The sequence below is a fragment of the Aureobasidium subglaciale genome, assembly GCF_000721755.1.
Source record: "Aureobasidium subglaciale EXF-2481 unplaced genomic scaffold scaffold_10, whole genome shotgun sequence".
NCBI classification, from domain to species: domain Eukaryota; kingdom Fungi; phylum Ascomycota; class Dothideomycetes; order Dothideales; family Saccotheciaceae; genus Aureobasidium; species Aureobasidium subglaciale.
In genome coordinates this window covers 392,643-409,827 of record NW_013566985.1, presented here as the reverse complement: position 1 = coordinate 409,827, position 17,185 = coordinate 392,643, and the positions used below count along the sequence as shown (strand labels likewise).

Below are 17,185 nucleotides of genomic sequence, written 5' to 3'. Positions count from 1 at the left end.
GATTCAAAGCTTCGGAGGTTCTGCCTTTCGCCGCAGATTCGTGAGCACGGGCCTTCTCAAATCGCTCCTTCCAAAGTTCCTCAGATTTCAGTAGAGGCAGTCACGAGTCTTGTATACCGCAGTTGCACCTTCCGTCCCGAGCTCGTCGATTCACCACATCCCTCTCACACACCGCCATCATGTCGCTCTCCTGCCAACGTGTCCTCAGACGATGCGCCACCTTCCAGTCGCCCGTTGTCCGCGCCTCTCTCTCATCCACCCAGAGCAAGCAATTCCTCACAAGGAGATGGCAATCCACCGATGCTGAGGCCGCCACTTCTACCAACCCCAAGATTTCCGCCATCGTTGACCAAATCGGTCAATTGACTCTTCTCGAGACTGCCGACCTTGTTTCCTCCCTCAAGGTTAGTCCGACATGCGACGCTCAAACATCTATCTCGAACCATATACTGATTCACCCGCTCAGACTCGCCTGAACATTCCCGATCTGCCCGTTGGTGGTTTCGCTGCTGGTCCCGCCACTGCCGCCCCTGCTGCCGTCGAAGAGGAGGAGGCCGCCCCCGCCGCACAAGAGAAGTCTCTCTTCAACCTCAAGCTCCAGTCTTTCGACGCTGCTTCCAAGCCCAAGGTCATCAAGGAGATCAAGAGCTTGTTGGGTCTGTCTCTGGTTGACAGCAAGAAGTTTGTCGAGAGCGCACCCAAGCTCATGAAGGAGGGTGTCCCCAAGGAGGAGGGTGAGAAGATTGTCGAGACACTCAAGGCTCTCGGTGCCGTTGTCGTCATGGAGTAGATGCTCCCTTTCTTCTTTTCCTTCTTTCCTTGTACGCGAACATGGCATACATGTGACGGCGTTCTATGTACTTGTATATTGGGGCAAATGGTGTACAAAAACTTCTATACATGACTCGACTTACGCACCATGTCTAGAGAAGGCATTTTTGGTGTCAGATCTTTCCAAGACTCGGGATGAATGTGGATGTATGGTGCTCTGTCTGCTCGATCAGTTTGGTAATCTGATGCTTATGGTTCTTGACCAGGGTTACCCCGTATACCAAGAGATAATGGAAGTGTAGATGGACGCAGCACTCGTAAGGAGCTTTTGATACTTGGTGATCTTAGCCACGCATACCTGACTGTGTTCCAGAATTGTAGGCCGATTTTGGGATTCAAAGACATAAAAGTGCGATCTTGGTATTGACATGAGCCCAAGCGAATGCTCCAACATAAACTGGCAATGCAGAGAGGCACCGTGACCACTCGGCAACAACAAAGTGATGCGTCTTTTGAGCATATATATAACAGAGATAGAGAGCACACTGCGAACAATCACCTCTATATCCCGTTTTCTGCCATGCTTCTACACTGGTTTCGGTATATCTGTGTCTTGGCAGGATGAACCATAGAGTTTCGTGATGGGCTCGAACAGCGGGGCGTCAAGGGACAGAAAGTATGGAGCAGCGATGCGACAACCGTTATCCAACACCAACATGCCAACTTGATCGCTCGCTTCATCCACAGGCTGCATCGCATGCCTCATGTCAGCATCCTCAACTCATTCTCACAGCAATGAAGCTGTCGAGGCCGAATCCAGTCGCAACCCGTGGAAATCTCCCTACGCCGAGTCCCCTGGTGACGAAGACCATGATGGCGACTTGAATAAGCACATCTCGTTCAAGTCCGGCGTTCGAACTTCTTCTGGCTTTCTACCTTCGCCTCTATCGACTAGTCGAAGTCCGTCGCCTGGATACAACGATGCCACGAATCTGTCCCAAAGACGTGTCAGCTCGCGATCCCCTGTTCAGCCTACTACTGGCAACATCCTATCATACCTCAACACCCCGGCTGTCGCGCAAGATGCAAAAGACCCGTCTGCTCTGGACTGGTATGTTGAGGGACCAGGTCGACGTGTCGGATATGACAACTTGACTGCCATTGACTGGATCTTCGAATACGCAAAAGAACGACAACGGTTGAGAGTGTTGCGATCCAATGCTGTTGGCCTGTTGGGATACTTCCAGCTGCTCGCCGATAATAGTCAGACTTGGTTCATCTTGGTCGCAACTGGAATTGCTGTCGGTGCCATCGCTGCTGCTATCGATATTACAAGTGGCTGGCTGGGAGACCTCAAGGCGGGATACTGCAGTAATGTTCAAGATGGTGGAAAGTTCTACCTGAACAGAGGCTTCTGTTGTTGGGGACAGAAAGATTTCGAGACATGTCCGGATTGGCAGCTGTGGAGTCATGGTATGGGTGTCACTTCCAGCGCTGGTAGCTGGATCATCAACTTTGTCTTGTATCTTGCCTACTCGGTATGCGCGTCAGAACGAACCCCAATGATCTTGCGACTAACATCATTAGGTCCTGTTTGCATCTGTCGCGACATATCTCGTCACCAGGTTCTCGACATACGCTAAGCAGAGTGGTATACCTGAGATCAAGACTGTTCTTGGAGGCTTTGTCATTCGAAGATTCATGGGTGTTTGGACGCTAGTGACCAAGTCTACTGGGCTGGTATGTTGTTTGACGCTGTAGACGTACAACGCTGACATATTATAGTGTCTTGCGGTTGCCTCTGGTCTCTGGCTTGGTAAAGAGGGTCCCCTTGTCCATGTCGCCTGTTGCTGCGCAAACCTGTTCATGAAGCCTTTCGAGAGCGTCAACAGCAACGAAGGTTTGTCGTACCACGATCTCACCAAAGGCTCTCACTGACTTCAAGCAGCTCGGAAACGCGAGGTGTTATCTGCTGCTTCTGCTTCTGGCATATCTGTTGCGTTCGGCGCACCTGTTGGTGGTGTGCTGTTCAGTCTCGAATCGCTCTCGTACTACTTCCCAGACAAGACCATGTGGCAGTCGTTTGTCTGCGCTATGATCGCCGCTTTCACACTCAAAGCTGTCGATCCATTCCGCACAGGCAAGACTGTGCCTTATTCAGTGACCTACCACACTGGCTGGCATGGCTTCGAGATGGTGGCGTACGCAATCATCGGTGTCCTTGGTGGTTTGTATGGTGGTCTCCTCATCAAGCTGAATATGCGCTTAGCGGCTCTTCGAGACTCACCTCGATACCCACTCAGGGGTAGGCCAATCCTTGAGGTCTGCATCATCACTATCGCTACGTCGGTCATCGCTTTTCCCGTCACATTCCTACGCGCCCAGGCTTCTGAGTTGGTGTACTATCTCTTTGCCGAGTGTAAAGACATTCAATCTGACCCTCTCGGTCTCTGTAAGAGTGGCATCGCTAACACTGGTGTCATCTTCTTGTTGCTCATCTCTACTATTATCGGCTTCTTCTTCACGGCATTGACTTTTGGTCTCCAAATACCCGCTGGTATCTTACTTCCCTCCATGACCATCGGGGCTCTGTACGGTCGTGTCATTGGCCTCATAGTCGAGGTCTGGCAACGCGAACATCCCAAGTGGATTGTCTTTGCTTCTTGCGAGCCCGACGTTCCATGCATCACTCCCGGTACCTACGCCATCGTGGGTGCAGCCTCAGCATTAGCAGGCGCAACACGAATGACCGTCTCCATCGTTGTCATCATGTTCGAACTTACCGGAGCTCTTACTTATGTCCTTCCTATCATGATTGCTGTCATGATAGCCAAATGGGTCGGTGACGCTATGGGCAAACGTGGTATCTACGAAGCTTGGATTGCCTTTAACGAATACCCATTCCTGGACAACCGCGACGATCGACCTATTCCTGATATCCCAGTCTCTCAGATCATGACGAGAACAGAAGATTTGGTCACAATTAACGCTGAAGGCAACACCATTGCCAGCCTCACCAATTTACTCAAGGAGCATACATACAGAGGCTTCCCCGTCATCTCAAACTCCCACGATGCAATATTACTCGGCTACATTTCACGTACAGAATTAAACTTCGCCCTGAACTCCGCGGTATCCACACGAAAGCTGCCACCACAGACTTTATGCTTCTTCTCCCATCAGCCCCTCGCCGATGTAGAACATACACTCGACTTACGCCCTTGGATGGATCAAACACCCATAACACTAAACTCCGCCATAGGATTAGAACTCTGTGTAAATTATTTCCAACGTTTGGGATTGCGGTACCTTGGGTTTTGTGATAGGGGTGTGTTGAAGGGACTTTTGACGAAGAAGGATGTTTGGTTTGTTGTTAATGGGGGGGACGAGGGGGGTGGGAGGGTCAAGGGGGAGAGGGAGGATGAGGATGCGCATAGAAGGGTTAGAGGTGTGGGGAGTGGGATTTTGAGGGAAGGGGATGAGGGGGAGGAGAGGGGGTTGCTATTTGAAGGGAGAGGGGGGAGGGAGGAAGATGGGGATGTAGGGGGCGGGAGACGTGATTGATAGCATTAAGTTGCAAGATAGTGCTATCCTTCACAGCGAGCTACTCAACTCTGAACATGATCATGACGTTGATCAAGATGTGATTGAATGCAAACGATAGTGAGAGACTTGGTCATCACGACTTATTGTCCCATCACCGAACCTCGGAACATGTATCAAGTCTCCAAGAAAGCACAAATAAGTTCTGAGACGTCAAGTCTCAGCCCACTCCTCAACTCACCATCTTCCGCATAAAACTCCATTACCTCATCTTTATTGATATTCTCACACCCAACGATAAGGTCGTGTCTCTATCCGTGATCCTACCAGGAACATAGCTCGTTGGGATTGCGATCAGTCAACGCTTTATCTCATGCCTCGTGTTTGCGATTTTGTTCTCCAAGGCTGGGAAGACTTACTGAGCAGTGCTACAAGACTGGCAAGAATGTATCGTGAACTTCAATGACAAATTTTTGATCTGTAGAAACTGGGTACCCGAGGTGGCATCCCGTCTGGAAACATGTTGTGACTAGGAAAAAAGGCATTAGTAGGGAGCCGAATTGAACTTGGAGATCTTTGGTAGAGCTTTTAATATTCCACAAAGGGTGTAGAGGATACTAGTGGGGCATTTGTTGGATGAACTTGAAACGTAGAATGAAGATGAAATATGTACATGAGATCTACGATGCAAAAAAATAATGAGGAACAAAAAAAGCCTGAATGTCGGAACGATTTGCTGACCAGCAGCTCAATCTGTCAACCACTGCAACCTGCGCTTTTGTGACCAAGTTCACCTCTTACAGCTTCTTGGCCGCGAATCCCACCTGTGGTTTGGCATTCATCTGCGAAAATACCACGAACTGACTTTTTAGAAAAACGTCACCAAGAATGCTGAAACCAATGCCAGTGTTTGATTGCATACCACCATAGCAATTGTTGTTGCCCAAGTTGGCGAAATTCATGTAAGACCCTGGTACAGTGACTAGCTTGCCATTGACGACCAGACTCCAAGATGGAAGCTTCGAGTTGCAAGGGAAGATCCAGGCACCTTGGTAGTCGCTGTACATGGCACCCGAGACTTGCTTGTAGTATGCGTTGACCACGTCTTGGGGCAAAACCAACAGACTGGTTCCAGTGTCGACTACACAGCTGTATGTCTTGCTGACTGTGGCGCCACTACCGATGACATATCCGGCTGCGTTGAATTGCCAAAAAGCACCATTGGTGTTCAGGTTGGTGTATGTGATGCTGCCAGTGTACTTTGAGGTGTCGATGAAACCAAAGTCGTAGGTGCCTGGTGCTCCTTTCTTCAAGTCTGCGGTGAAGACTGGCTTGGTAAGCTGGCCCTTGACGGTATCGAAAAAGGTCTTCTGCTGGTTTGGCTTGACAGTGTTGGCAGAGCTCATAGCCAATCCGAGAATACCGTCACTGTTTGTGTCCGAGATGAAGCTGTCCGAGACTGATGTCGCTGCTTCAACCGCTTGTGACGTAGCTGTGGCGCTTCCAACCACGACCTTGTCTGCAAAGACTTTGCCGCTCGCACCTGAACCATCTCCGTAAGTGATCGCCCAGGTATATCCACCCATCAGGTTGGAATTCTTCGAGTTGTAGTACGAGTGTCCGGATCGCTGTGAGGAAGATTGCAAATTTGAATATACCCAGAGATCTGCGCTTCCTGTGTCGAAGTTCAGATTCAAAGTGTTGCCTCCTACGGTGACTGGACAGAGATAGGATTGATCATAGACCTCGGGTGAGGCAGCAACACTCGCTGTTGATGATGAGGCTGCAGCTTTTTGAACAGCAGGTGGTGCTGAGGCTCCTGACTTTGCATACTTTGCGTAGACATTGAGGAGCTTCTGAGCAGGAGCTTGCCTGGACGAGTTGACGCCTGGTATCTGATCAAGGGTAAATGTTTGTTTGCCTTGAATGTCGGCCGTTGTCAATGGTATAGCCTCGCATAGACTGTACAAGGCCGTCAAAGTAGTAAGAGATTGGTAGAAGTGCATGACTAGTCGAGTTTCGTGCTGAGATTGTATTGTGTGGCTTCTGTGATTTTCAGCATGGCCATTGTTCACTTTATGTTCACCACGCTGCCAGAGACGTTACGGATCCGGCCAACATGGCCGTTGAAGATGTCTTGTGTGCCACCCGTTGCTAATCGCATGCCGAGAAAACAGTCTTACATATCGGGTTTTAAAGCCCTGTTGGCGCGGCTGATGGCAAATTTCAACGCCTGCGAGACACCTCGTGCGAATGAGACATCCGTGGAAGATTTTATTCGTCGTCATCCATGTTTATATATAGGTAATTTGTGTCTGCAGCGACGTCTGAAGCATACAAATGTTTGACAAATGACGGCAGACAGGCTTTTGGTATTCGAGTACTTGTGAAGAGGGTTAATTGAATGTCTAGTATTGAAACCTTGAGGCCAGTCATGGCGATAGACCGTTGTGCAAATTCTGGTCCGAGAACACTGACTGCAGCAATGAAATCATTACAGATGGCAGTGAAAGACATCTTCTCGATGTCAAACTTTTCAAATGCGCATCTGACTCCGCGATGGACGATGATCAAAATGGCAGAAGTTGCGATTGTTCCTTTGGTGCGAGAGGACGAGATGAACGCAAGTCATGCCAAGCGCCAGTTTGGGACTTGCTTAACGACGTTGAGAACGACCACAAGGCCAAAAAATTACAAGCGCCAAGCCGTAATATATCGCGAGCTCGCCGCTTGCTCTCCCGACTTACAGCTGTCACACCTTGCTGCGAGACCATTCCGAGATTCAGAAAATTGTCAGATGCTGAACTCTAACCAGTCAACCCCATGCACTTGTCAGACTTGTCTCCAGATCGAGGATCTTGTGTCTACGTGTGTCCAGCCCGTAGTGTTTGCATGCAGCTCTGTCTAGCATGCAGCCCATACCACCCTACCATCTCCTGAGACAACCGTCTTCTTATACCTACAGCCGTAACAGCGGAACGTAGCGAGCGATGGGGCTCGAACTATCAGATGATTGTGACCGCCAAGTACGGTAAGGATTCGAGATGCTCCAACACGCTCAGATCTCACCGCGTCCTTGTTATTAGCCGTGGCGCCAAAGAGGGGTCGAGGCTTGGGACTTGCATCTCGATATTTGTACCGACCCAGCTCTTTCGATCACATCTCATAGGCTTACTCATGTGTACGACAAGTGCTGATGGAGACTAAGCCGCCAATGCCATCTACCTTGTAGCCAAGCATGAACTAATAGAAGCCCTCACCAAACACGATGGCTTATAAGATCGCGTCGCTCCATCTTTGTTTTGCACCACGTTGATAACAGACAGCTACAATGATGAACAAAACCCCTGATGGACAAGGTGAGGGCCTGTATGGTATCGACAATGCTTCCAACTCTCTCCCAGCACTGTGCGCTTGTGCACGAGGCTTTCTCTCCGAGACCTACGACTTCATAATCATCGGTGGTGGCACGGCTGGCCTGACTATCGCTGCCCGCTTGACTGAAGACCCCGACATCGTGGTTGGTGTGCTCGAAGCTGGAAAATCGAGGCTGGATGACCCTCTCGTGGACACTCCCGCTACCTTCCCACAGCTTTTGGGCAACCCTGACTATGACTATGGATACAAATCTGTTCCGCAGGTATGTCAGCGTGATAGTTGCTACCACTGAACGCTACTGACGGTGGCTTTAGGAAGGCAATCGCGGAATTATTCATCATCTGTGCAGAGGAAAAGCTCTTGGTGGGTCGAGTGCTATCAATTACATGCTGTCAGTTACTTCGAGTACGAAGGGCGCAAACAAACATCAATGCTGATATGAAAAGCTACGTTCGAGGCTCGGACGCGGACTATGACGACTGGGCGACTCTCGTAGGTGACTCGTCATGGTCTTCCAAAGCATTAAAGCCATATATGCGCAAACATCAGACACTCGATCAGCTGGACGAGTCCATATCTGACAATACTAACTATCCTCATATCGGGAAAAATCATGGTACCCGAGGACCAGTCCATACGTCTTTCAACGACAGCTCATTTCCGATCAATGACCTTGCTATAAAAGCCATGGACGAAGTCGCCGGTCTCTCGAAGAAGCCTACAGATCCTTGGAGTGGAGATCATATCGGCTTCTTCAACACACTTGGTGCTGTTGCTCGATCTGGACCTCACAAAGGAAAAAGAAGCTATGCTGCTCGTGGCTACTTTGAAGCAAACGCTTGTCGACCAAATTTGAAAGTGCTTTGCGAAGCACAAGTGACCAAGATTGTTCTTGAAGATGGAATTGCCAAGGGTGTAGAGTTTGTCTTTGATGGCATGACTGAAACTGTTTATGCCAAGAAGGAAGTCATCCTTTGTGGAGGTGTGATCAACTCGCCACAGATCCTCGAGCTCTCTGGCATTGGAGATCCTGAAAAACTGAATGCAGCTGGTATCGAGTGCGCTGTCAAACTTCCTGGCGTCGGTGAGAATCTTCAGGATCATGCTTGCGCTGTCATTGGTCTTGACCTCAAGCCTGGAAATATCACACTGGACATCCTCGGCGATCCAGACACAATGGAAGCAGCGACAAAAGCCCTTGTGGAGTATCAAAAAGGACCACTGACAGCCATCGCAAGCACACAAGGTTTCCAGCCTTACAAGTCTCATGTCTCTGCCAGCGAGCTCGAGAGTACCATCCAGAGTATCCGAGAAACCCAGAGCAGTTCACCTGCATCACCATTCTATAAGCGACAATTGGAACAAGTGATTACACATCTCGAGAGCGACAAATCAGCAAATCTACAGTACATCATGATTCCAGCAGGAGCAGATTTCGAAAATGGAATCCGCACGCAGAAATTGTGGCCGCCGCCAGATAACAATCACGCACATCGTGTAACGATAGCATCGTGTTTGCAATATCCAGTGTCCAGAGGCTCATGTCACATAACAAGCTCTGGTAAGCATTTCATCTCAAAAGCTACAAGTCCTATCCTGACTCATTGATCCCTAGATCCCATGGCGCATCCTCGCATCGACCCAGCATACCTCAAACACCCAGCCGACATCTCAGTCCTAGCAGCCGGTCTCCACTTTATCGACAAATTAACCAAATCCCCCCACCTCGCTCCTCTCATCCAAGCACGTTCATACCCAGCCCCCCACCGCAACCTCTCCAGCCTCTCCGATTGCGAAGAAGCAGTAAAAGACTGGGTCATGGGAGAATATCACCTCATAGGTACCTGCGCAATGGGAGAAGTGGTAGACAGTAGATTAAGAGTCAAAAGTGTCAAGGGACTCCGAGTGGTGGATGCAAGTGTTTTCCCGGGTCATGTTAGTGGGAACATATGTAGTAGTGTTTATATGGTTGCGGAGAAGGGTGGGGATTTGATCAAGGAGGATTGGGGGATTGAGGTTTGAGGAAGTTGGGGGATCACGGAGTTGAAGTTTGTGAGATGGGATTTTTTCTTCTTTACTTTGGATGTCAAAATGGGGTGTATGACCAAAAGGCAGTCTTTGAGACCAAATTTTTTCGTGCCGTTACTCAACAACTCAAAAAATTACGATATGCCTGTTTTTGTCATTGTGAGATGCACCAAAATATCCTCTTGGGCAATGGCATAATGGGATAGACGTTTCAAAACAGACACAGCTAGCAAGACATTCTCATCACAACTCTCATTACTTACCACCACCACCTTTGGCCACAACCTTTTTCTCACCATCTCTTCCCCGCCATCAAGCAAACCTGTCGCTCGCGATTCCTTCATGGCACTGTTCGTTGCGTCTCGACTGCCGTCTCTACGAGAAGCAGCGGAGCCGACGAAGCGATTCGGGTCGGTTTCGCATTTTCTTCCTGCAAGACGCTCGGCGTGGCGCGAGGGGTCGCATACAGTCGCGGTCGTATTGCACCGCGGATGAGAGACTACAAAACGTCGGAGGCGAGAGCGATGAACCATGTGTGTACCTGCACCCACGGGCCCCTTAGCCCTGGATGTACGGTCGATCGGGTGTTACGGCAAACAACTCCCAATCAAGCGCTCAAAGGAACGTGACGTCTAATTGAATACACAAACTAATTCAGATATCACTGCACCACTGCTTGGAGTTTAGTCTCTCCATACCTCCAGGCCCAAACCACAGATATCATATCTTCTACCAGCAAACTCGCCGTATAGTTTTGTCCATAGCCAATCTGCATCTTTGTCCTTTGGACGGGCTTCTACTACTCTGGAGTAGTCGACTTCCCACTCTGGGCCTGGTAGCTTGGGGTCGTTGAAGCGTATGTAGGGTGTTTGGAGGAAGGAGGTCTTGTTTGGGTGTATGGCGTTGTGGAGAGAGGCGATACTGGCTATGATGATGGAGACGGCAAGGTGAGAGGGATGGAGCATGGGGATTATGGAGGTGAGGTTCTGCAGACCGGCTGCTGTGAGCACTCTGTGTGCTTCCTTTGCAGGTGTTGCGAGAATCAAGTCCTCGGCTTCGAGATAGTTGTCTGTATCTTGCAACAAAGTCATGGGCGCAGGCTCTGTGTAGGCTAACACGGCATCCAAAGCTTCAACATCTTGCACCAGGCCTGGTGTCTGCAACAGCATAACTCTTGCCAGGTCCGTCAGGGCCCACAGGCTTGCGACTGAGATACCCTCCTGACCAGCAGGAGGGATGACGGGTCGAAGTTCTACATTAAAGCGTCGAGCAGCTCGGCGAAGAAGGCGACGTGTGCTGTCCATGTACGGATCAATCATGTCGTGTTTCCCAGCTTGCTTCTCCATAGCCCAAGCTTGTGGAAAGAGGAGGATGCGACGGGCCGGTGATTTTGAGCGTGCGAGATCGCCAAAGAGCATTATCGCGCTGCAAACATCATGGTGGTTCGTGACGAGTTGGACATGCGCAAGTTTCTGCCAGTTTACGGTCGGTGCTTCTTGGGCAGCATTGTGTTTGTTGATGAGGTCATTCTGTTCGGCGTCGAATAGGCGTGATGGGTGGTGTGGTCCAGATAGAGGTTGTTGCGCGGTTTTCAAGGCAGGAGCGATGGGTATGCGAGGCTTGAGCTGTGCTTGAAGGCTTGCCACCGAGTGTTGCTGCATCGTGTAGCCGGCGAGAAACAGGAAGAAAGTGATTGTTACCACTGTTGCTGGTTAGCACACACTTGGAGGGGGAGAAGGGACTTCTCATACCGAATGCCGAAGAGAGCAAGACTTGGACTTGCCCGCTGGTCAGTAGTAACTTGCCCATATTCTTCTACTCCTGCTATATACCTATGCAATGCAAGCGTCATGGTATACACTTCATCGGCGTGCATGATTGTTGACAAAAGCCCATCCCCACAGCAACACACAAGCTCCGCACTTTTTGTGCATGCTTTATCCCACTTGGCATAACTTCGTCACTGGATCCAATCGCATGTCCAAATCTGTCCGACCATCATTTGCGCCAACTCACCTACATCACACATCATGGCGCACCAAGCAGATGCTACGCGCATGCTCGACGACCGCGGCTACACCGGCACCCTGATCCGCGGTCAAAACCCGCTCCTCCTCTTCGAAAAAGCCGTCCGCGATCGCATCATCGACTCGTACTACTGGAAAGAACAATGCTTTGGTCTCAATGCCGCCACCCTCTGCGATCGCGCAGTCGAACTGTCCTTTATCGGTGGAACGTACGGCATCGGTCAAAAACCCACACCATTCCTCTGCTTGGCTTTCAAACTGCTACAACTCACACCCGAAAAAGAGATTATACTGCATTACCTGCAACAAGAAGAGTGGAAATACCTCAGAGCATTGGCGGCTTTTTACATTCGCTTGACTTGGGAGCCAAAGGACATTTATGAGACGTTGGAACAATATCTCGGTGATTACAGGAAGCTGAAGAGAAGGACGAGGGATGCATACTCGTTGAGCTACGTCGATCAATTCGTCGATGATTTGCTCACAAAAGACCGTATTTGCGCAACCTCGCTATGGAAAATGCCGACTCGTACACAATTGGAAGACCTCGATGTGCTGGAGCCGCGTATCAGTCCGCTAGGAGATGAGATTGAAGACTTGGACAGAGACGATGACGAAGATATGAGAGACGGAAGTGATGACGAAATTCAACAAGTCAGGAATGGCGACAGCCAATCACCGAGTAGAAGCTATGATAGCAGGAGTCGAAGCCGCAGCTATGAGAGACGAAGAAGCAGGAGCAGGAGTCATGACCGTTACGATAGGCGAAGCAGGAGTGGGAGCTATGGGAGAAGGAAGAGCTACAGTCGCGATCGCGAAGGTGGAAGGCGAAGCCACAGCAGGGAGCTGCCTGACCGGAGGACAAGTCCGTCATTGAAGTCAAGATCACGTTCGAGAGGTTGAAGCCATGGACAAGATATCTTGACCCTGACGGTCGCAATATCTGATCTGAGAACTGTACCGCCTTGAGCTGCTTCTTTCATCGACCGCGTCTTTGTACACGTGTCCGATGTCCAGCTTCATGTACGCAGCTCAGACTTCCGGGACTTTCGATTCTAGAATGAGATTGCACACAGCAGCCCGAATTCGACATGCCACATCTCGACACTGCCAGAAACTATGGTCAGATCTATGTAGTCTCCGGGAGGAACACACTCGGCTGACACACATCACCACCACATCCTGGGTACATGTAGCATGTCTTTATACACAAATGGACACTACTCAAAACAGCGGAAAGTTATTTGCTAGATGGACAGCAGCCAACGATTTGGAAGCCGCTCAAATGTTGTCCGATAGTGTGTTGTATATATCCATTCCATACAAGCGAAGTCAATCTTCTTCCAACACCAACCACCTCATGTTTAAGTGTGTGAGCGAGAGGCCCGTCAGCACATGTGATATTGTCGCCATTCAGGACGAGAACGCAAGCGCAGGCACCACCGAGGTCGGCAATGGCGTCCCTGACCGAACATACGACGGAATTCGATTGTATGTCCGTGGGAAAGTGGCATAAGTCATTATTGACATAACTCAGATAGACGCGACCTCCGTCTCCATTCCTCGGATCCCTCTGAAGTTCGTACTCATAGACCGAACCGACGGGCTTTTAATATCTCTACCCTTCTTTCACTCTTTCCCTCTCAATCCCAATTCGGTAACCACGACACCCCCCTCATCATCCCCCTCGTCCACAACCCCCCCACCTCTCCTCCCCAGTGCCCCAAACCCCCCTCTCCCCCTGCTCCTTCCTGACAACCCCCCACCCCTTTACCTTTGGCACCTTGACAGCAACTTGTAAGCCAAACCTCTGCACTTCCTCTCCCCAACACCGCTCCCCCACCAACCAAGAAACCCACTTTGCAGGAACTGGGAATTGTATGTCGTTGCCTCTTTCCAAAGGGCTTGTCATGTTATTACTGTCATCCACAATACCCATATCATGGCTTCCATCGTTTTCAGCCCAGATATCCCAGGTTTGAGAGATACTCAGACCGAGAACTGCCAAACACATTTGTTGTGCGACAAAGGCGTCACTGAGCACAGGGAGGAGTGTATGGATGGGCTTCACAACCCCGCCGAAAATGTAATTCTCAAAGCAAAAGCCTTGCTCGTTGCTTTTGTTCCCGGGACAAAAGGGTTCTTTGAGGACATCTTGCATTGTGTCTGCAATAGAGGCGTGGAGGGATGATGGAGATGAAGGGGAGCTATCTTGGCGTTCGTGCCAGGCTATTGTAAAGGCGTGGGTGAATTCGTGGAGCAGGGTTATGGTGAGCTGGATGATTGTGCGGTTCATAGATGAGTTGAGAGAGATTTGGGAGCGTAGGTGTGAGGGTTTTATTCCTGCTGTTAGGAGGGTGTCGAGGTGGATGTCTTCGTGGCGGCTATCGTGAGGGTTTGTTTTTAGGGCGCGGTGGTAGAGTAGGACTTCTGTAAAGTAGGAGGATATCTCGATCATTGATTGTGCTGTTTTGCTGCTCGAACAGTTAGTTCAATGGTGAAGAAGTCGGAGGGGGGGTGGTTACTTACGAGCTAGAGGCAGGTCGCTTGTTCCCAACCTCGTCTTCGATACGGTTTGTTTGACCTGTTGCTGCGAAAAGCGAATCTGTCAATGTCCATTGTATCCATTCCCGCGTTTTGCACAACTTGTCGAGAATCTCATTTTGTTCTACGGCAGTCAAGTACTCCGGTATTTCCATGACTTTACACTCCGTCCTCACTGTACAAGTATCCAGCGAAAGCGTCTCCATTTCCTTCGCCGGCACTGTTAAAGCGTGGAAATAGCACAACGTAACCGGATCGTCCAGAATAGCCGTCGCTAGCAGAATAGATGGCTGCATTACAGCAAATTGTGCTTTCGATGCATTCGTCCACAAATCTCTGCGGAAAACTGGATGTAGCATTTTCCTCATTTCTCCCTCCGGATTCCTATATCCCGCAATGGCAAGTTGACCACGCAGATCCGGCGTCATCTGTACATCTGTATCATTGAGAAAGCCAGCAGCTTCCAGAACCTGCAAGCCATATTTCTCCACCACGGGATGATAGTCTGGCATTTGGCTGGGAGGACCGAGTCTGCATCCTGGAGGATCATTGGAAGTGATTTTACGGACTCAGAAACCGGTATTGTCGCTTTTGAGTTCTGCGGTGTAGCTTTGGGAGATGTCGGACCAGTGTTCTTTCCCGCGGAGAGGTAGATATGGTGGTTCGGGTATGGGGAAAGTGTGTGGTTGGGGGAGTGCAACACCTTCCATGTCTATATCAGCAGGGTAAGCCATGAATAGTGGAGAATGAGTCTTGAATCTTTCTTCTCAATTTTTTTGAACTGTCTCAATATGCAGGATATTCAGATACTCGACCGGGCGGAAGCCAGTTCCGGATGCGGTAGTGAGTACAAAGAGAGAACCATATTTCCGACCATGAGCATGCACAAAGAGAGATTTGGACTTCGATCGTAAAACAGCAAAGAGGTGTATAGTCGGAAAGTTCAGTGAACAATCAGACAGTCATAATACCGTGGACTCATGCAGAGTGGACAGGAGCTCGTCGCCCGGAGGACTACACTCCGGCTTCGATGCGCCTCTCTGTCATATCGCTGCAATCCACAGACTGCTAAAAAAAGACTTGTCGCCGGGACTGCCACGGTCTGAGCTCTCTGTCTGTAGTATGCTGTGCGATTCCATCCTTGTGGAATGTTTGATGGGGCTTGTCATTGATCTACCGCGCATCTCGCCAAAAGCCGTTGCGTAAGCAAGACGTCCCATCCTCCACCCAACGTCACTCCGTCCTTCCTACCAATAAACCCTCCAAACACCCAAAAACCCATCAAAAATGGGTCTTAAACTAAACATCGTAAGTCCTCTCAACTCGTTATCCAGATTCTGTAATAACTGAAAGCAACAGTTTCTCCTGCTGATCGCAGCTTGTATCCCACACATCTACTCTCGCTTATCTCTACTCTACAATCTCGAATCTTCCAATCATCCATCCAAGCTTTCGACACCTCGAGGCTGGTTCACAGAACAAGGAAGCTACGAAGTGAAATATGCAGATAAATTAAGAAACTGTGAAGATTTGGTTGTAGACGAAAAGGCTGGATATGTAGTTTTAAGCTGCGACGAGAGTAGAGATGGGTGGAATACTGTCATGGTAAGCTTGCATTTTTATCAGTCTCTTTCAAAACATCAAAATAAAAGTCAGAGCGGTATAGAAAGTCAAGACAGTGTACTAATGATATGCACAATAGGGCATTTTCACCACACCCCCTACCAAAAACGGCGCACTCTATCTCTACGACTACTCTCGACCTACGCCATCGTTGGAAAGCATACGTCTTCTTTCCACTCCAGAAGACTATTCCTTCCATCCTCTGGGTCTCTCTCTGAATCTCGCCACAAATACGCTTATTGCAGTGAATCACGCGACTTCTGGCAGCAGACTCGATCTCTTCCACTTTTCCCGGCTCGGAAACTCTGCTACGTTCATCAGAAGTATCTCATCGCCTTATTTGAGAGCTCCTAATGCTGCTGTGCAAATCTCAGACACAAGTGTGCTAGTTACCAACGACCATTTCTTCACCCCGAGAAGCAATGGCTTTATGAACAAACTAGAAACCTATCTCGGACTACCTTTCGGCGGCATCACACATGTGGACTTGCAAACCGGAGCCGCGACCCAACTTTCCAGACTCGCATATGCGAATGGCATTGCGATTCTCAACGAAACCACCCTCGCCGTCGCATCAAGCAGTCTAGCAAAAATCTTCTTTTACAGCATCGACAAGAGCACTTTTCCACCGACGTTGAAGCACACAGAAGCGATTAGCACACCCTTCTACCCCGATAATCTACACACCTCTGGGGACAAACTCTTCATCGCCGGCCACGCCCACCTCTCCTCTCTGCAAAAATTCGCAAAACAAAGAGCCAGATGCGCTTCTGATGTTACAACAGCAGGATGTAATGCAGAAGCAGCTACTTATGTGGCTCAATGGACTGAGCAAGCAGGGTTGCAGGAAGTTTACGTTGGCAAGGAGATTTACTCGTCTAGTGGCGTGGGGGTGGATGAGAAGAGGGGTGTTGGTGTTATTGGTGGGTTGTATGGGAAAGGGTTGTTGATTTGGAACAAGGAGAGGAAATGAGGAGTATCATGGAAGGGAGGTGGGTTGGAAGTGTAGTTGTGGAGATGCATGGTTCTTTGACGCGCAGGAGAGCTTATATAGAGGAGAGCGTGCTCTCGTGGGTTGAGGGAGAAAAAGTACGGCTATTTCGTTGCGATGTAATAGACATGAGTGAGCTGTGAAAATGCATGATCTTTTTCTTTTTCCAAAAGTGAGACATTGTCAAGGAGACCATGCAAGTCCAGCTCTCTCCTGATCGACAGCTGCCACTAATTGAAAATCATTCTGCCTTTCCACAGCCCACATTCCACCTATCAAA

At 49.6% G+C, this 17,185-nt stretch overlaps 9 protein-coding genes across 9 annotated transcripts; 5 read left to right on the top strand and 4 right to left on the bottom strand.

Annotated features, from left to right (window-relative positions):
* Nucleotides 1-179: 179 nt before the first annotated feature.
* Nucleotides 180-790, top strand: AUEXF2481DRAFT_65372 (uncharacterized protein; the record flags this gene model as incomplete). Its single annotated transcript, XM_013488446.1, has 2 exons — nt 180-404; nt 467-790. The coding sequence occupies 2 exons, from the start codon at nt 180-182 to the stop codon at nt 788-790; spliced, it is 549 nt and encodes a 182-aa protein (XP_013343900.1).
* Nucleotides 791-938: 148 nt separating this feature from the next.
* Nucleotides 939-1,413, bottom strand: AUEXF2481DRAFT_217410 (uncharacterized protein). Its single transcript, XM_013488540.1, has one exon. The coding sequence runs from the start codon at nt 1,289-1,291 to the stop codon at nt 1,040-1,042; it is 252 nt and encodes an 83-aa protein (XP_013343994.1). The 5' UTR covers nt 1,292-1,413; the 3' UTR covers nt 939-1,039.
* Nucleotides 1,414-1,480: 67 nt separating this feature from the next.
* Nucleotides 1,481-4,543, top strand: AUEXF2481DRAFT_108135 (uncharacterized protein). The gene is made up of 4 exons (XM_013488539.1): nt 1,481-2,309; nt 2,359-2,511; nt 2,557-2,671; nt 2,720-4,543. Exons 1-4 carry the CDS (start codon nt 1,536-1,538, stop codon nt 4,333-4,335), a joined length of 2,658 nt encoding a protein of 885 aa, XP_013343993.1. The 5' UTR covers nt 1,481-1,535; the 3' UTR covers nt 4,336-4,543.
* Nucleotides 4,544-4,935: 392 nt separating this feature from the next.
* On the bottom strand, nt 4,936-6,449 carry AUEXF2481DRAFT_39943 (uncharacterized protein). The gene has a single exon (XM_013488408.1). It carries the CDS (start codon nt 6,318-6,320, stop codon nt 5,112-5,114), a length of 1,209 nt encoding a protein of 402 aa, XP_013343862.1. The 5' UTR covers nt 6,321-6,449; the 3' UTR covers nt 4,936-5,111.
* A 985-nt stretch (nt 6,450-7,434) lies between these two features.
* AUEXF2481DRAFT_217401 (GMC oxidoreductase) lies at nt 7,435-10,059 on the top strand. The gene is made up of 4 exons (XM_013488538.1): nt 7,435-7,954; nt 8,007-8,083; nt 8,139-9,253; nt 9,308-10,059. The coding sequence occupies exons 1-4, from the start codon at nt 7,646-7,648 to the stop codon at nt 9,712-9,714; spliced, it is 1,908 nt and encodes a 635-aa protein (XP_013343992.1). The 5' UTR covers nt 7,435-7,645; the 3' UTR covers nt 9,715-10,059.
* Nucleotides 10,060-10,403: 344 nt separating this feature from the next.
* AUEXF2481DRAFT_4996 (glycosyltransferase family 8 protein) lies at nt 10,404-11,529 on the bottom strand (the record flags this gene model as incomplete). Its single annotated transcript, XM_013488279.1, has 2 exons — nt 10,404-11,422; nt 11,472-11,529. 2 exons carry the CDS (start codon nt 11,527-11,529, stop codon nt 10,404-10,406), a joined length of 1,077 nt encoding a protein of 358 aa, XP_013343733.1.
* A 191-nt stretch (nt 11,530-11,720) lies between these two features.
* Nucleotides 11,721-13,100, top strand: AUEXF2481DRAFT_39940 (uncharacterized protein). The gene has a single exon (XM_013488407.1). It carries the CDS (start codon nt 11,751-11,753, stop codon nt 12,648-12,650), a length of 900 nt encoding a protein of 299 aa, XP_013343861.1. The 5' UTR covers nt 11,721-11,750; the 3' UTR covers nt 12,651-13,100.
* Nucleotides 13,101-13,425: 325 nt separating this feature from the next.
* Nucleotides 13,426-14,803, bottom strand: AUEXF2481DRAFT_29466 (uncharacterized protein; the record flags this gene model as incomplete). The annotated part of the gene is made up of 2 exons (XM_013488342.1): nt 13,426-14,221; nt 14,277-14,803. 2 exons carry the CDS (start codon nt 14,801-14,803, stop codon nt 13,426-13,428), a joined length of 1,323 nt encoding a protein of 440 aa, XP_013343796.1.
* A 332-nt stretch (nt 14,804-15,135) lies between these two features.
* On the top strand, nt 15,136-17,133 carry AUEXF2481DRAFT_39938 (uncharacterized protein). Its single transcript, XM_013488406.1, has 3 exons — nt 15,136-15,599; nt 15,651-15,896; nt 15,994-17,133. Exons 1-3 carry the CDS (start codon nt 15,579-15,581, stop codon nt 16,885-16,887), a joined length of 1,161 nt encoding a protein of 386 aa, XP_013343860.1. The 5' UTR covers nt 15,136-15,578; the 3' UTR covers nt 16,888-17,133.
* The last annotated feature ends 52 nt before the right edge of the window (nt 17,134-17,185 follow it).